The sequence below is a fragment of the Colletotrichum karsti genome (assembly GCF_011947395.1).
Source record: "Colletotrichum karsti strain CkLH20 chromosome Unknown Scaffold65, whole genome shotgun sequence".
Lineage (NCBI taxonomy): Eukaryota > Fungi > Ascomycota > Sordariomycetes > Glomerellales > Glomerellaceae > Colletotrichum > Colletotrichum karsti.
In genome coordinates, this window is record NW_024065965.1 from 91,250 (window position 1) to 109,073 (window position 17,824).

Consider the following 17,824-nt stretch of genomic DNA (forward strand, 5'->3'; position numbering starts at 1 on the left):
CCCGGGGTGTCTTGGGAGCCCGCGCGTTGGCGCTAAGGTTTTTTTGGTTTTTTTTTTTTTTTTTTTTTTTTTTTGTGGTTAGGGGTCAGTCAGGTGGGATTTGATATAAGTGACGGGGACGCGTGCATTGCATTGCGCGAACGGACTGGGCTGGAGGTAGTTAGTGAGTGAGTGAGATGGAGTTGAAGTTGAAGTTTGGCTCTTGCGTCAAGGGTTTGGGATGAGAGGTTTGTGGTGAGTGGGAGAACGAGTGCGAGTGCGTTTGTTTGGATATTGGAATCACACGATCTCATTGTGTTTCTTGTATTTTTCTTGGAGTGTGAAGTTCATCCGGCGGGGATTCCCGGTGTTGCATGAGATGAGTTCTGCGAGGGAGGCATTCCCCGGACTGAGGTAAGGTGGTCTGAGAGACTTGAGATTTGTGAAAGCCCCTGACGGAGGGTGAGCCGTGCGGCGGTGCGCTGGCTGCGCGACAGCGGCGTCAGCGCGTCTGGCGTCAATGTTAGCGTTGGGCGAAGCTTTCCAGGTTCTGCTGCTTCTCTGCCTGTTGGGCGTTGGTAAGTGAGATTAGATTGAAGGTGAGTAGGGAGGGAGAGGGGGTCTGAACGTCGTGAGGTGTCGAGAGTTGAGTGGGCGGGGGATGTGTGGACGGACGGTGGGTAAAATGAGAGGCGTTTAATGTGAAACGCGGCCTTCGTCGACGGTACCTACCTGAAGATTCCACGGCGTGGTTTTCGAATGTGAATTGGGTGGTTTGATAGGAGATTACGGGGACGATTGGGGTTGGAGATGTGGAATGTTTGTGAAACGAGGGAAAACGGTTATGAGAATTTTCGCTCACTTGTTTACTTCATTCTGAGCCAGTCATGTTGCGAGGACATGTATCTCATATGAGGCTTGTTTATGAATGTGTTCGTGAGCCGCGTTCGTTGGCTGGTATCTTCTTTCTGGATTCATGAAAAGAAAGACATCCTCGAGTGAGGACATGTGAAATGCTGGAATCGACTGGACGAGAAGAGACGGTGGGACAGCTAACGCAAACCCCTACTTTACCTACCTACCTAGCTATCTTACATCGTGCCGCCGGAGCGGCGTATCCAATGGAAGCGCCGCCGGTGGAGTGCCGTCGCGTCCGGCACCGCGGGAGATTTGCGCATGTCACCTGGGGGCGGGCGAGCTGAGGCCATTCGTTTGGTCGTTTTGCACCCTGCATGAGGAGGAGTTGCAGTGCAGTCTGCAGTGCTGCAGTGCTGCAGTCTGCTGCAGTCCTACCAAACCAATTTCCGCACCCGTTTCGCACTCTCTTACGGGATGAGTAAACTGCAGATTGTGTTTCCTCTTCACTGCGGAATCCCTTGGTTTGGAGGAGCTAAGAATATCCAACGGGAATGCGGTTGAACTACCTCACATCTGGTGGCTTTGGAACGAGGCGTCGGCGTCGTCTGATACTGAGACTTGTAGATGCTGCGGACGGACCCCTCTCCTCACTCCAACAAGTCTCTGTGTCGTTCGGCGGTAGGTAGTGGCAGACAGGCGTAGGCGTAGGCGTACCTGCATCTGCACTTTTCTGCTGCGTCTTGCATTCAATTGTCACCCTGGAGGGAAAAGAAAAATGTAATCTGAGGCAAGGTTGAGCTAGCGTCAGGTACCGTGGCGTCTAGCGTTTTTTGCTGTCGATCGACGGAGCGTCGGTGTGGATTATTGGGGAAAGGGTTCGTTCGGCCTTTTTAATAAGTCTGTGGTGTTTTGTCGCGGGTCTGGAATTGGGGCCGTTGAGGAACTTGTTTCTTTTTTCTTGTTTCTCTGGTTTCTCATTCTTGTTCCGTGTTCTGTCTTTTTGAAGTCTTCAAATCGAGACTTTCTTTCTCTTCTTACTCTCCTTACTTGCCGAGTCTTTGATCTCGACATCTTAAAGTGCCAGCTAGACTGAGCCTCCATCTACACCTCCGAATCCGAAAACGCAATCGTTCGGGTTGTTTGTACTGCAATCGTCGTCAACATTGAGCAAGTCTCAAGTTTGTTCACCTGTGCCCTTCCGCGGGTTCACACAAAGTTTCCTCGTGGCGTGGTGTCATCCGGACCCAGGCCCATCGCACCGGACACCGAATTCGAACACGGCCGAGATATCGAATACGTCCAACAATCACCGATCGAAATAACACCCTCTTTCAAACTCTGACGGCATATTTTGACGGGCGTCCGTCAAGGGTCTTGCCTGGATCGCGAACGAGTCAAAACCCGTCATCGCATCCAACCAAGGACGCATCACGACGCATCGCCGGCATCAGTCGAAAACGCAGCAACAAAAGACCTCGACAGGCTTTGACGAAACGGAACCACCCATCCTCCTCCCCCAGATTCATGCGGGCGGAGCCACACCACGACCTACCGACCAACGGCTCACGGGCAGCGAGGGCCACCTGCGGTAGCGAAAAAAAGCTTGGACGGCGAAAGAGAGAGCAAGGCGATAAGCATAACCAGGGAGATCCTCTTCGGGAGGAGATCCGAAACATCGGACTGAGGAGTGCTTGAGAAAGCTGAAGCGAGACGGCGGCGCACGGGGGCGAGAGAGTCTTGTCAGAGGCGAAGAAGGGACGAGCGGACGGCGGGCTGTCATTTGATTTTGGAGGTGTCGGACGTGGGCCGGGAGCCGGTTTGTTTTGTCAAGCTTGCTTTCCTTTTCAGTCTGGAGGGGTGCTCGGTCTGAGAGAGATTTGACTGGCTCTGTTTTATGCTGGTTCTTATTTAACTCGGTCGTCCCGGCACATTTTTGGAGGGTCTGTTTTGACTCTATTCCGAGTCCCTTCATCGACGACAGCGTCAAAGAAGTGCCGTGTAAGTCCGTCCTCGAGAGGGAGGACTCGGTGCATTGTCGCATTCGACACACCACGCCACACCAACGTTTCCGACGACATATCAGAAAAGACGACACGATATAATAATAACGAGAGAAGAAGGGCAGGGAAATTAAGAGGTGGTTTTAGCGAGACGGAGCTGTGCAAATCATCTGCCTGATCGACGGGTCGGCTCAGCAGAGGCACTGGTTCAGTTCTGACCAATCAGAGCGTCATGTGGGACCGCTATCCGGCGAGGCCAGCGACCGTTGGCGCCCCCACCAGCAAGCCCACCAAGCCTAACGGTGGCGGTAGCGGTAACGGTAGCGGCTACGGTAGCGGTAACGGCAGGGGTAACGGTCAGGGGGGTTCGCAATTAGTGGAAGGAGCTACGATGGGTCCGGGGGGAGGAGCAGGAGGAGCAGGAGGAAGGAGCCAGAGGGCGACCTCGATGGCACCTTTCGGAAATTCAAATCTGAATTCGAGTCCAAATGGTCAAAAGAAGTTGACGCCGCCGCCTCAGTTGCACGAGAGGGGTTTCTTGAAAGGACAACGATATCGCCAGTCGCAGCTGCAACCCCGGACGCAGTCATTGTCCGTCTCGACATCGGGCCTCTCGCAGCAGGAACGCCAGCCACACCAGCTGCTGCAGCACCTCAGCCAACAACGCGGCGAGCAGCAAACGGGAACACAACAGCACCTCAGACTGCATTTGCGAGGAGGACAGACGGCGCAGGGAAGCCATCACCACCAGAACCAGGGACAAGGGCAAGGTCAGGGACAAGGACAAGCACAGCAGCTCGGAAGGGGATCATCCGTCAGGAATAACTTCCCCTACGCCAACTCCAACAGGGACGCCTCTCCTCCTGCTGCTAACGCTGCTGCTGCTGCTGCCGGCTTGAACTCGACGAGCACCCTTCACCACCAGAACTTCTGGCCCGACGACTTTCGAAACCCCAACGGCGGTCTTGGGATTGAGCATAATTTACCGTCGCCTACGACGCCGCCCAAGAACGAGAAGCGCGCGCTTGGGAGAATTGAGAGTCCTCAAGAGTAAGTCATTTTTTTGGTCAATGTACTTCGTGATGTTGGAGAACGAGTCGAGACGCGACACGATATCGACACGCGACGAGCATCACGTCACAGCAACGAGACGAGACTTTCCTGCTGCCGCCTCCAGCTCCCCCGCCTCGCCAGAAGCTCAAGCTCAAGCTCAAACCATATCGGCCATCACGACGCGACCGCCGCTGCTTCTCCAGAAATCCAGCCGAGGCGATCCTCCCCAACGGCCACCACCCCGACCCGACCTCGGCCTACACGATGGCCGCCGCCACCTCGTCGTCGCGCCTCCTCCTCGCCCATCGTGACTTCTCTCGAAATCTCAACATCATTGCTTCGTCCCTCCTAACAGCAGTAGCTAACGTCTCTCCCTGCAGCGCCATCGAAGACCTCCTTCCTCCTCCGAGTCTCACCCGCCACGACCTCGACAGCAACGGCAAATCCAACTCGTGGCGCCCTACTTCCTCCGTCTACTCGCTCAAGCGCGACTCCTACTCCTCCCCCGTCTCTCCCAACTTCGCCAACGTGGCTGCCCGTAATACCTACGTGTCCGCCGTGGCGGACATCTCTCCCCCGAGCTCTCCTGATATGGACGCTCGCCGAGATGGGTGAGTCCGAATTCCTTCGTCCGACATATCCTTGACGCACTTGTTTCTCCACCACGTGGTTACGGACCTCGTATTTTTGGAGTGTGAATCAGCGCCAGACCAGACTAGGACTGACCATGTGTCTCTTCTTCAGGAACCGCACTCAAGACCGCAACGTCTCGCCCATAGAGGAATCTCCCGACATGTCGCAGCTCTCTCTCGAAAATTCTCACGGCGGCCAGAACGGCACGCCTCCGCCCAAGAGCAACATCCCCATGATGCGACGCGAGCGCAGGAAGAACCAGGACGCGGCAGCTCACACCCTCCGAGAGACCAAATCCCAGCAACGCCTGCGGATCCAGCGCGAGACCAGGTGGGATGACATGACGGGCGAGCCCACGTCCCTCACCACGGGCCGTGCGGGCCAGGTCAGGCCACAAGAGTACGCCCAGGGAATCGTGAACGATCAGCCCTTTGGCAAGTCGCCCGCCGCCATGAGGGCCATGCAGAACGCACCACAGACGCAGCAGACGTTCAGCGACAGACTGCGCAGGCTACGGCCCGTTGGAGGCTCCAAGCAGCAGTCATCTGCAGCTGCCACTGCCACTCCGCCCGAGACCCCCGAGGAGCGTCCGCCTTGGCGCGGGGCAAGCGGCCTGCGAGGTGCGAGTGGACGAACTGCCATCGTCAACCCAGTCCGTGACACGGCGCCCAAAGAACCCCTCAGCATCCCGCGCAAGAGCAGCAAACGCACCGCCGTTGGGCCTCGGCTGCCCATCGCCGGCGTCACTTCACCACTGTCCCCTGTCAGCCCCTCCGAATCTGAAACGTCACCGCGGACGAGGACGCCCACCGTCAGAACTGTGCTGAACGCTCCCCGCCAGCTGATCTCCTCGCCCTCGCCTACTGCCTCTGCCTCTGCATCTCCCTCCCCCGACGCCGACGCTGCGGCCACTCGAACCCCTCCGCCCGCTCAGTCCTCCTATCCCAGTCCCCCAAACTCGGGCAGCGCTGGCGTCCAATCCCCCGTACTTGCGACGCCCGAGACCACTACCAGTGCGCCTGTCAGGCCCCGGCAGCCTCCATCCTTGACGGGCCTGCCCGCTGCCCCTAATGCACATCTCGGCCAAGACAAGTCTATTCGAAGGAAGCCTCCTCCTGCCAACTCGCAAGCTCTGCATGCTCCGCAGCCGTCGTACTCTTCGAGCGTCTACTCCGAGGCTACCGTCCACGCCCCCAGTGCCCACCAGCGATCGCCCCCTCGTGCACCGAGATCCCCAGGTGCAGCTCTCAAAGCCAACGAGCCTTGGGATCAGCCCCCGTCGAGATTCAGCGTCACCACCTACGCCACCTCTGCCGCCGATACCCCTCGTCAGTCGACAGACACGGCGCCTCCCCCGGTTCCCGCGTTGCCTTCGCCACAGCTGCCAGGTGACGGGGTCATGAGCCGCAAGCGACCGCCTGTCCTTGGTCATACGAACAACGCCGTCAACGCCGACCAGCCGTTCGTCATCTCCATGTCCTCGCCTTACATGTCAACCGCCTTCGCAGATACTACCTCGCCTGTGCCAGCACGATCAGAACTCCCCAGCCAGAAGCAGCCGTTGCCTCGAGCTAGCACCCCGAGCATGTACAGCACGTCCAGTCGACCCGAGTCCGTTTGGTCCACTAGCAAGGCCCTGCCTCCGCCGCCGACTGAGACCTCCATGGTCAACGACCGTGTCGGCTACCTGAACGCCCGCCTCGAGTCGCTGGGTAACCGCCGCATCAACATTAACCAGGCCATCAAGCAGATGACGGAGCTCATGCCGACCGACAGCATCTTGGCCAGCGAGGCCGTCTTACGGAAGCGCGAGGCAGAGAAGCGGAAGGTCGAGGCCCTCAAGATCGAGCTGGCCGAGGTGCAGCGCGAGGAGTACGAGATCGGCCTCAAGCTTCACCGCGCCTACAAGAGAATGGACCGCAACGCAGAGTACGAGCCCACGACGCTCTGGGTGAGGAGGGTTACTGGCTGATCCTAGCCTGTCGATACGCGTTGCAATTTTAGCAGAGTTGTTGAGTCTTTCCACATAATGGGCTGTGCGGGCCGGAAAGGGCTTGTTGCGGTTGGAGTTGCGAAAGCAAACGCGGAAGCGTTTCAGAGGAGTTTGCGCAGGTGAAGGCTGGCTATTTTGTTTGAGCACGGAGTTTATGGTTCCCCCTACCCTGACTTTTTTCTCAGGGCGGAGGGTTGAACGGGCAAAGTTGGTATGAACTGGGTTTTGCGCCCCCCCCTCAGCCCATATCGAGGGCATGTTTCTATTCTCGTCGTGTTTGATACCTTTTTTTCTCCTCCTCTTTGTCGCTTTGGATTGTTAGTCGAAGAAGACAATCCTGTAGAACAGAATTCTAGAAGATTTCCATCCATCTCTTGAGGAACGACCCTTGTTTTTGGTGACCCGATGTTTTTGAAACGGTGACAGGCCGGGTAGCGTGTTCCGCATGAATCTGCCGAGAAGGAAGGAGTGCTAATATTGGAGCTGGAGAGGGCGTTCGATGGTATTGGATGGGGGTTTGGAGTGTTTGTTTGATGTTGTTTTGAGGCTGACTTGTACTCAGGTGGTGGTATTCTAGGCATGTTGTCATTGGTCGCCTTGGAGGTGGTTATGACGACCTGAGGCTGGAGACGGGATATCGGCGAGGGATAGACTGCTTCCAATAGAGTATGGCGTATAGATGTTCGCCATTCTACCTGGGCAGAATTGAATGGTGTTCGAAGTCGTAGGCACGTGCTCGAGCGTTGTTGAAGTTTTTATGGTGATGGGCCCGACGGTATAAAATGGTAGAGATCTTGCTTCGCTTGGTGGAATTACGCAGAGACAATCATCTTGTCTAGCATCTCCGGGGATACAGAGGAACATTCTGGCGCATTTCCTGGATTTGCTCAGGTCAGTCAGTATGCCTATGATTTGCGTTCCAGGGTCAGGTACGTTGAAGAGGTAGTGTTGTGAGTCGTTATGTTGTTTGGTTCTATTTTTCTTCGGTTCTGGTGGTGTATTCGTTGGATGATAAGCTAGAGATGGAAGGCACCTAAGGAGTTGAGATACTGAATGGGAGCAGGGGTTGGATGAGGTCGCGATGTCGGATCCCGTTTCAACTTCATCGTGGATGATGATGGGGATGATGACTACATGGTTCGGGTCTTCCGACTACCGACCAAGACGGCATGTTGTACTTTCATGGCAGGTTCTTCGACTTTTTGGTATTTATGTGAGATGAGAAAACCGAATTACGGCTTCAGGGAGATTGTGGGTTGAGACTCCCATGGGCTGGATATTTGTTGGCCTGTACCTTGAGACGCGATGAGCGTTTCTGTGAGGTGATGTTATTGGGGAGGTCTCGGGGAGGTGTAGAGTATAAAAGGGGGTATCCGAGAGAGATGAGAAGCAGAACAACGATGATGACCACCTCTCTCTCACAGTCTCGATATATTTGATGGTGTCATCGGCACAACACGAAGGCTCGTCGTATATACTGAACACGCTGCTGTCCAACATTTTGTGCATTCTTGGAGCGTGGGAATCTGGGAGAAATGTCGTTCTTCACCGTCTGGGGAGTGGGATTGTGTGAATAAGTTAGGGATGAATGGTGTTTTGGGTATTTGAATGATCGGGTGTTTCCCACTGCAAGATGCAGAGTCTCAGACAGCGACCTCATTGATGTACCATACGCACCGTCGCCACCGCCCCAATCGTCTGTGGGGTTGCTTTCGGTGTCGGAGTTGCAAAGAGGATTTCTCATATATAGATTCGCTGGCTGAGTTCGGGGGTGAGGCTGGTCTTGGGAGATAATGGCGTCGCGAGGAGGTCTGAACTGCTTCACTCGGCCTCACATTCCTTGATTTGTAAGAGATCACACTTCTCATTGCCATGTGGATTATATAAAGGTTGTGTGTGCTTCTACGAGGATGTTATTGCAAGCCATGCGTTGTTTTTTGCCAGTTGGATGGATCAAATTCTTGTGCGCGGTCGCAGGTCTCTAATGTCTCAAAGGCACTAGGTTTGATGCATCACATGTCGAAATGGCCTGTAGAGCCTGGGAAGAAATTCGATATTTGAGATGTTGTTTCTCTTTGCCGTTGTGTGCTCATACGCTTGTGAATAATCCCAGGATGAAAGGTTGGATTGATGCAGGGAGGAGAGTCGAGGGACTTCTATGTCTACGCCAGGTTTTGGCGCATCGTCCTCGGAAGTCGATGGGCGCAGAAAGACCGGAACACGCTTCCCTCACGACGGGTTTCCAATGCAACGGCCACTTACGTGAGTGAGTCTTTTATAAGATATACACCGTCGCAAGATTCAGGAGACCTTGAGATTGGAGACGATCGTGCCGTGACTTGATCACCGGTTTAATATGTCTCATACCCCTGGACTGTTTATAAAAAGAATCAACTTCCCGCCTTTGTAATATCCTACTTAAAGCTATTGTCTTTGGAATCGCGGACGCGGCGATTTGGAGTCGTCCCCAATGCTCTTCCAATCTCAATGTCAGGTTGCAAGGTTGCGGTGGAGATTAGCATTCTCCATGAAACTCATGAAGCGATTCATGCTATGTTTGTGTCTTTTTGTTCTTTCTTTATTCGTTTTCGAATAGCCTCAAAGAAGAGTTGGACGACAGTAGTGGCGTTGCTTCCCTCTGGATGAGTCTACAGGTAATGTCGAAGAGTAGAACGACACATGCCGTCGATGATGCAGCCCAACAACATTGAGCTGAACTCGACTACTGTCCTCCCTTCCGCGTCGCCGTCTTACTTTCTCAGGAACGCGAAGAATTAATGCGATGCTTAGGTTACATACCAAAAGCTTGCAACTTATACCCGTGAAAGCTTCCCAAGACTCATTGTTCAAGACGTATGCGGCATTTCTGCGTGTCTGTCGTATCCATCCGAATAAACGTACCCATGATAAAAGATCAATCTTCGCTCTGTGGATAGCATGGAAAATTCGAACAGAGGGCCTTCCTCGTTTTATAGCTCTGGTTTGGATGATTTGGTAATTCCCACGTATCATGGGGGTCTTGAAGACTGGAGGTGTGCTCCCGTTCTTAGGAGGTAGATGGATAACGCCATGTGTGTTTGTTCAGGGTTTGAATAATACGCTGAAGATGACCGTGGACGGAACCAGAAAAGTGTGCAGAAGAGGGAGACACGGTCGTATGCTAGGTTTTGGACAAGAAGTTGAGCGTTTTTACCTTTTCGTTGCAGGCCAAGCCAAGATTCAATTCATCGCCGTCGATATAACGCGCTGGGCCGTTTTCAACTCATGATTCACTCCTTTTTAAGCGCTTCAACATCAATACTGACCAAAACGTGGCGACCACGCTCTGGATGAAGGTTGAAGAATTCAGCACCTCCTGAGGGGCAACAAGGGTATAAATTGGGTTCGAGTTTCTATGAAATTGTGATTTCTGCAAGACGATCGCGGTTTCGAGTTCGAGGCATAAACGAGGAAAACCGCATTGGTTTTGTGAGTACCCTCACAGCCTCCACACAAGGTGCAACGGCTTTACCAAAATGTGTTTAAGTGTTCATGATGTGCATGCTTATTCCAGACTAGAATATCTCTTCAACAAGGACAAGGAAAGAAAGCGGGCATATCACCAAATACGCGCAGCGATATCATAGGAGGCCTTAGAGCTTCTCTGATGATGCAATGGTCCACGTCATTACGCCTTGTGCCCTTCATAATCTTTGGCGGCCGGACGGGTTTCATGGGCAATCATAACCCAGGCTATGCTCCCTCAAGGTCGATTTTCCAATATAAAATTCTCCTGAGGCGGAAGTAAGTGACCTTAACAAGTGAGCCACAAACACCTGAATGGCCTCTCCAGAATTTTGCCTGCCACCCTGCCTAACAACTTTGTAGGGTTGCAGAACTCTAATTAAGGGAATTGAACCTGGCTTCTGGGCTAGTAGCGTTAAACATCTCCAGCCCCGTCATCTCTTTCAAGTCCAGCAAGTCAAACACACATCTCGCCCTGGATACCACGTAGACACAAGCGACGAATTCACGACGTCGCTGAAAGTTCTTTTCGCGACAAGGAGACACCCGAATCGCAGCCAGGGACGAGCTTACCCGAGAATACCATGGAGCGTATTCCACCTGTTGTCGACAGAAATGTCGCAGTCGAACCGCATCAACAACCCCTCGGTATCAACTCTCCATTTACAAGACTTAAGAACGATCTCCTAAGCAGGAGCGGTATACGTCTTCCGAGGGATGTGGATCATGCTCTGCGATTTAGAGGGTTCATGAGGGATTTTGGAAGACACCCGCGCTTCAACGACCGGGAGGACGAAACGGCATACCATTCGATTCGGGATGGCGAGGAGGTCTCCTCACGCTTGTCCGCAGCCGAATCACCATCAATCACGGAGAAGCCGCTCAGGAAAACGCTTCTGGGGGTGGGAATCCCCGATACGGACGTAACCACGTTGCCAGTGCGTCGGCGGACCCGGCCACTGCGACTGTCACGCATAGAGAAGCTTACATACGAGCTCCTTCTCGAGGTTCTCGACCATCTTGAGCTACACGAAGAATATGTCCTTTCATGCACGAGCTGGATAATGCGTCAAACTGTAAGAGGACTGAGGAAGATGGAGAGCTGGGGAGGGAGAGTCTCACACCTGTCTCGCCAGGAGAGGCTCAGATTCCTCACCGGCATCGCAACCTTTGTGCCCGATAAGTGGGCTTGCAAGGCCTGCTGCAAGCTTCACCAGGTAGACGAGTCCGACTTCCCCCTGGTAGAAAACGACCCCGTACATCGCCCTCGGTCAAATGATCGCGATCAGTACCCTTGCCCCTTCGGGCCTCCTTCCAGCATCGTCATTGCCAGCCACGAGTTTCACTATGTCCACGTCCAGATGGCACTAAAGCTCAACCGGATGGGCATGACCGACCATCCGTACTACGAAAAGCTCATGCGCGTCAACGAATGCTCAGCACTACGTATACGGCGGACGCACGCCCACCGCCGTCTCGGCAGCCATTCTATGATCCCGAAAATCGTCGATGGCAGGTTCCTCTTCCAGACCAAAGTGATCTTAGACTTCGAGGCGACGACCTGTCGATTCGAAGAACTGGATACCCTCTGGCTCCAGGACACTATGTGCGCGTGCATATCGCGGACCTTGTACAGGGATTTTCAGCGGGATGGCGGAGGACGACTCGAACCCGGAACTAACGAGACGATGCTTTACTGCACAAACTGCCGTACCGAATGCTCGACCGTGGTGAAAGACACTGGGTTCGAAATCACCTTTTGGTACGACCTGGGCGCGTACGGATCCCCAGACGATTTCCCATGGACGATGGACCCGTCGACCCTGGATATGAGACTACGGAACGACGGAGCGATGTCGGCTGCGCCTGGCAGCATTCGTGACCTGTGGGAGCAGGATGAAGATTAGATGATGGCGTGGTAGTCAGTGGTTTGAAATGTATCTTGATGCTGCAAAGTCCACGGCATGTCAAACTCATCTGTTTTACATAGTCAAGAATCACGTAATGAGAGAACTTTTCGCGTTCTCACATCAATTCGTCTAGGGTATTCAACCATCTCATAACTACAAACATCCTTTCTGTGCCATTCCATTTAGTGCCTGGCATCAGCTGGCGGAGGGCAGGCCGCGCTGTTGGGCAGCACATTGGTAGCTCCCGTTCCATCAAAGTAGCAAGTTCCCAGATCGTTCTGGCAAGGCGAGTCCGGACCCGGGCAGCACCATCCGTAAGACTTCCAATCGTAGTTCTGCGTCCAAGTTCGTTCAGCGATTGATATCCAGACAGATTCTGAGGGCTCTTACGTAGCAGGGGACGGGGGGCGCGACAGTGCTGGTGGGCGCAGCCTCGATCGTCGTCTCTAGCGACGTCGTGGTTGGCTCGGCAGTGATGACCACCAACGGAGAGGAAGTGGTGTCGATGACTTCGACGATGCTTGACGACTCCGAGGTAGATGATGGAGGAGCCGAAGTCGAGGACGGAGTGGCCGAGGTCGAAGGCGCGCTTGAAGGAACACTCGACGGCTCGCTTGCAGGAGTGCTCGACGGAACGCTTGAGCTGGTCGTCGTGGTATCGTCCGCGCCGCCAGCTCCTCCGCCGCCGCCTCCGCCAACGGGAGGAACGACGGGCACGCCACCTACGATCGGAACCGCGATGGGAACAACCGGGACATACTGGTTGCCATTGGCATCGGTCTGCGGAGGTGCGGTTGAGTACGAGGTCGAGTAGGACACGCCCGAGGAGAAAGTGATCGAGAAACTCTCAGATGCGACGGAAGTCTGCGTCGATCTGCCGATGCTCCGGGAACTGCTTCTCGCCTTACTTGTTCGAGAAGGAGCAGAGCTCGTGGCGGATCCCGACGGTGTGTTGCTCGAGGAAGGCGGTGCCGAGCTGCTAGCTGATTGGGATCCTGAGCTTCTCGTGAACGAAGATGTGGCGGTCGACGACGCGAAGGATGAAGATGCGAAAGAGGAGGAGAAAGCGCTGGAACTGAAGCTGGACCTCGCGTGGGTCGATGATGCGAAGCTGGAGCTTGGACGCGAGGATGACGAAGCTCTGGAGCTCGTCGACCCGGTAGACGTCGCTGTGCTGCTGGCGGTGCTGCTTCCGGAAGATGACGTCCGACTGCTCGAGGACTTGCTGGACGAACTCTTCTTGCTCGAAGTGCGCGAGCTGGTGGAGGTGGATGAGGAAGAAGACGATGTAGTATTACGGTGCGTCGTCGTTGAGTTGAGGAAGTGAGTTGAGAATGTAGTTGGGAGCCCCGTCGAGTTGAACGTCGGCGGCGGGGTTACGGTAGGAGTGAAGGATCCGGTTTCCTGCCTGTTAACCAAGTCATAATGGGCGCCTTGGTGCTGGTGATGCTCGGCTCTTTCGAGCATGTGATGCCTCGCGGCATGGCCATTTTGGTGATGAAGCCCCTGAGCTGCCCCGGCCGCCAGAACTAGTGATGTGAAAAGAGTGTGAAACTGCATCTTGAAATGATGTACGAGTTTGGCAGGAAAGAGTGACTACCAAACAATTCGAAAGAATGACTGAGGTTGAAAATCCTGAAGATCCTTCCTACCTCAAGGCGGGAGTCAAGATCCCTTTTGTAAGAACATAGTGTTGTCTCCATCGCAGCACCGCCGCGACCCATCACCAAGCATTCTTGGCAGGCTAATGCAGGGTTCGCATTTCTTGGGACGTAGGGATCCAGCTGGATCTGACCATAAGACTCGGGTCCGATAACACGCTCCTTGCGAACTTGAACGGGGGCGGCAAAGTCGGCAGAGCCCCCTGATCGCCGGGCTTTACGGCGGTAGGGCGTCGGTGAGAAAGTCCGTCCGAGGCCGGACCCGCGGGACCGCGAGAACGAGAGACACATCGATAAACAGCGTGATATAGCGCTCAAAGTCAAACGATAAGACGAACCGGTGGAGAGTGCGTGCCCCTTTTCGTTGGCTGCAGCAGCTGTGTAGGGCTGGTGCTTGAGTCAGTAGGTGATGCTTCTGAAACCTCGTGTTCATTTAGGTATTTGAAAATAGACTCACGACCCATCACCCCTGTCTGACAGAAAACTGGGCGCGGGTCAAGGCGTCTATAAATTCTTCTTATCAATATGAGGGCTCATGCGCCCGATTGCCACGAGGTTTTCGGACTGCTCGGGTCTAGTTAGCACGTAGGGCTGATTTCGAAGCGCGCGGCAGCTTTTCAAATGTGGAAACGACTACTTAATGTGCGTACTTGATGCATGAAAAGTTGCTTTATTTGATCTGGCGAGTTTGGCGGTCGATTATCTGATCCCGAGACGTTATGTGACATCATCTCATAAGAAGATTGGAGTGCTCAGTCTGTTTACAGGACGCATGCACAATCAGCAGTGGCGTCGATCATCTCAATTTTGCCCATAGTACGTCAATCAAGTGGTTCCCATCTCTATTGTTCTAAGCTCCCTTCCTTTTTGTGACAAAACCATCCGTGAATGTGGATCTGGCTACCTTCCCGTTGATTGCTAGTTAGTGCTTGTCTGAAGAAGCCAAAGGGTGGGCTTTGTAGAACTTGGCGAGGAGCTCAGCAGGAAGCTGAGCAAGAAGTTCATAAGGGGGACCACCATCGAGGATGGTATCGTGCTGAACAGGTCCAGAGGGAGGCGTACCAGAGAGAGATGGGAGGGCAGGCTTGGAAGGTTGCTGAGGTTGGCAGCGCTGTTGCTTGGCAGCAGGATCGGGGTTCTTGGAGTGAGGCATGACTGCGGTTCGATCGGAGGCTGTAACTGACGAGTTGTTGTGATTGGATGGATAGTTGGTCTGGTTAGACTTGATGGGGTCGAGTCGCAACCCCTGGATATATACAAGTCGCGAGCAGACTGTCTAACAAGACAAGATGTCTTTGTTGTTCTGCCACAGTAGCACAACCCCAAAGACAGACTCACTCGAAGCTATCAGCTTCGCCCTTTGAGGACAGAGGCGCCAGCCTGCCAAGTCTTGTTCTAAAGAACAAAGACTTGATCCGACGCAGTAGTAACAGGCATTAGACCAACTTTCAAGGAATAATGCTTTCGAACTTGGGGCGGATATTTCATGAATTATTCTCATTCTTATACATCATCTCATACAACAATGCTATGGAATCCTGCTGATCCCTGTTTCCCAAGTCTCATGGTGCTCATCGGCCGAGGGCGATGGAGCACCTTCTTACTTTCTCTCACGCAGCTTAACCTTCATCTTCATGTCATGTCTCGGCCGCGCCTCCATACCAACCATCTGGAACGCCAAATCGCCAACCTTCTCATCAATGTCCATGTACGGGACTCTCTGCGTAGTGCCGTTGACAATCGTCTCAAAGTCGAACCACCTAACGGTCAAGAGCAACATGATACGCAGCTCGTCCATAGCCAGGTCCTGCGCAATACACGCGCGGGGTCCGCGCTCGAAAGGCCTCCAGGCAAAACGGTGCTGCTCCTTGGCCTCCTCTCCGAGGAAGCGGTCGGGCCTGAAGCTCTTGGAGTCCTCGCCCCAGACCTTGGGGTCCAGGTGCGTCGAGTGCGCGCAGGGGATGACCATGAAGTTCTTGACGGGCCAGCGGCGGCCGTTCCAGTCGAGGTGGGTGACGCCCTTGGGCGCCTGGCGGATCGTGAAGCCGATCGGGAAGAAGCGGAGGGTCTCCTTGATGACGGCGTTTGTGAATTCCATGTCGTTGGTCTTGTTCGGGTTCGCGACGAGCATCTCGACCGTCTTGTCGAGGTCGGCGTCGAAGTGCTCGTCGTGTTCCTTGCGCATGCGCTCGACGATGTCGGGGTAGATGGAAAGAAACATGGTGACCCAGGTGAAGGTGTCGGTCGTGGTGCCGTGTCCGCCGAGAAGCAGAGCCTTGAGGCTGCGAGGTGTTAGTAAGGCCACTGGAGAGTCCTTATTGGTTGAGAACTTACTTGGTGACAGCGGTGTCAATGAAGTCATCATCAAGAGTCGCGCCAGGTCCACTTTGGATTCTGTCGAGAACGATGCGGTCCAGAACACTCTTAACCTGTCTTCTGCTGGGAAGTTCCTTCTCATCCTGCAAGATCCTCAACCGCTCATGCATCTCATCAGCCAAAGTCTTCCTGACACGGTCCTTGAGAGCCTGCAGACCCTGCTCGGCCTTGCGCTTCTTCCAGGGGTTACGCGTGCTAATGAAAGTCGTAGCGGGGTTGATCGATGCTCTCAAGTCCTCCAACAGAGGAGACCCGGTCCTTTGCGCCTCCAGAGAGAATCCGAAGACGACCTTTCCGATGACGTCGAAGATGGTCTTCGCGGCTTCCTCTTCCATGTTGAACGCCTCGTCCTTCTCGGCGAAGGCACGGAGACGCTCGTGGAAGATGAGCACCTGCTCCGAAATCATACCGGACATGGGCTTCACGTAAGTCGGCGTGAAGCCGGAGCCGACCATGCGGTGGTTGTACTTCCACCTCTCGCCGTTGGAGGCGGCGATACTGTCCTTTCCGGTGAAGGGACGGAGGAACCTCTCAATACTCGGGTGCTTCGGGTACGGGTTCGTCGTCAGGACGAGCTGCGCCGCGTCGGGGTCTGTGATGACCATCTGCGAATCGTAGAAGGGCCACATGTCAACGTAGTAGATGCCACCGAGGTTGTATGTCTGGTTGATGAGAGTGTAGACATTTTGGGGATGCGTGAACGCCGGAAGTCTGACTTTCTTAGCAAAACAATCGGGTTTGGGTTCTGGATTCCTTACTTGGCTGTGACCTCCTCCCAGATCGGTGTGTGACCCCAGATCCATGAGTGCTTTGGCGGTTGAGGCTACGTCAAAGAGCGTGCTGTCAGCTTACGATTACGAAGAATCACGCAATCATGGCCGGTTACTTACGAGACCTCTAAACCTGAGGCGCATGTAGCAAGCCTTGAAGATCCAGTAGATGGCCGTGGCCAGAGCCACGGTGGCTGCGATGAGCCAGTTCGACACGCCAAACATGGTGATTACTGCTGAAGCTCTCCAACCACTGTTCAGGTACGACAAAGGAAAGAAACAAGAAAGGAAAATTTCCGCCCTCGAGCAGAAGAAAACCACACGGTGCAATTCATGGCGGGGTATTAGGGTAAGCAGTGCAGAGGAGGATCGATCTACACAACTCTGAATCCCAGCTACCTACGTAACGTCGCAGCCGGCGTGAAGCGTTAGGGGAAAAAAATACCTCTCTTTTTTTTTTCTATTCAGCCAGGGTACGATGTAAGTTTCCAATAGCGAACGCGCTCTAAAGGCGTGTGGTTGCGGTCGTCTCCCACCGGTGGTCCTGCGCTAGCTGGGGTCCGGAGGGGGGGTGTGTAAGACAAGAAGACGGCGCTCGCAGCATTGGTGGGGCCGCGACGGATCAGATTAGATGATCTGATAAGATGATTCTCGAGATCACCGGTCTTGGATTGGATGGGCGTCGCAAGGGGGGAGGGGTGGACATGAGTAACAGCATGCAGGAAGTTCCCGGCTTGGATCCTGATGAAAGGATGAAAAGGGTGGTAATGAACCGCGCCAGCCCCCTCTTCCGATGCAAGTGTCGGAGGAGGGCGCCCTTGGTGGGAGTGCCGAGTGATGGAGGAACGCCTGGGAAGACGTCTTCAACGGTACGGTCCGCCCACCGGTACTTGAGTTCCCCGCAGGCGTGGGATGTTCAGGTTTTGAAGAGTTTTTTCTTTGCTCTCCTCATATCCGGTGGTATTGTAGTGGACTGCGGAGAGTTCAGCGGAATGTGGGTGGAAGTCTATCGGCATCCTTCCGAGGTTGCGTACGCAAGTTCGCGGGAGCTGTTTTCAACGACTTCAGGAAACTCGGGACCAAGGGC

General features: G+C 54.3%; 5 protein-coding genes across 5 annotated transcripts; 3 read left to right on the forward strand and 2 right to left on the reverse strand.

Moving 5' to 3' along the window:
- Positions 1 to 3,069: 3,069 nt before the first annotated feature.
- On the forward strand, positions 3,070 to 6,495 carry CkaCkLH20_12774 (uncharacterized protein; the record flags this gene model as incomplete). The annotated part of the gene is made up of 3 exons (XM_038895486.1): positions 3,070 to 3,887; positions 3,935 to 4,501; positions 4,635 to 6,495. The coding sequence occupies 3 exons, from the start codon at positions 3,070 to 3,072 to the stop codon at positions 6,493 to 6,495; spliced, it is 3,246 nt and encodes a 1,081-aa protein (XP_038739192.1).
- A 4,109-nt stretch (positions 6,496 to 10,604) lies between these two features.
- On the forward strand, positions 10,605 to 11,927 carry CkaCkLH20_12775 (uncharacterized protein; the record flags this gene model as incomplete). The annotated part of the gene is made up of 1 exon (XM_038895487.1): positions 10,605 to 11,927. One exon carries the CDS (start codon positions 10,605 to 10,607, stop codon positions 11,925 to 11,927), a length of 1,323 nt encoding a protein of 440 aa, XP_038739193.1.
- Positions 11,928 to 12,447: 520 nt separating this feature from the next.
- Positions 12,448 to 13,463, forward strand: CkaCkLH20_12776 (uncharacterized protein; the record flags this gene model as incomplete). Its single annotated transcript, XM_038895488.1, has 3 exons — positions 12,448 to 12,718; positions 12,782 to 13,253; positions 13,316 to 13,463. The coding sequence occupies 3 exons, from the start codon at positions 12,448 to 12,450 to the stop codon at positions 13,461 to 13,463; spliced, it is 891 nt and encodes a 296-aa protein (XP_038739194.1).
- Positions 13,464 to 14,513: 1,050 nt separating this feature from the next.
- Positions 14,514 to 14,744, reverse strand: CkaCkLH20_12777 (uncharacterized protein; the record flags this gene model as incomplete). The annotated part of the gene is made up of 1 exon (XM_038895489.1): positions 14,514 to 14,744. The coding sequence occupies one exon, from the start codon at positions 14,742 to 14,744 to the stop codon at positions 14,514 to 14,516; it is 231 nt and encodes a 76-aa protein (XP_038739195.1).
- A 447-nt stretch (positions 14,745 to 15,191) lies between these two features.
- CkaCkLH20_12778 (cytochrome p450) lies at positions 15,192 to 16,962 on the reverse strand (the record flags this gene model as incomplete). The annotated part of the gene is made up of 4 exons (XM_038895490.1): positions 15,192 to 15,873; positions 15,926 to 16,678; positions 16,726 to 16,790; positions 16,858 to 16,962. 4 exons carry the CDS (start codon positions 16,960 to 16,962, stop codon positions 15,192 to 15,194), a joined length of 1,605 nt encoding a protein of 534 aa, XP_038739196.1.
- Between the last annotated feature and the right edge of the window lie 862 nt (positions 16,963 to 17,824).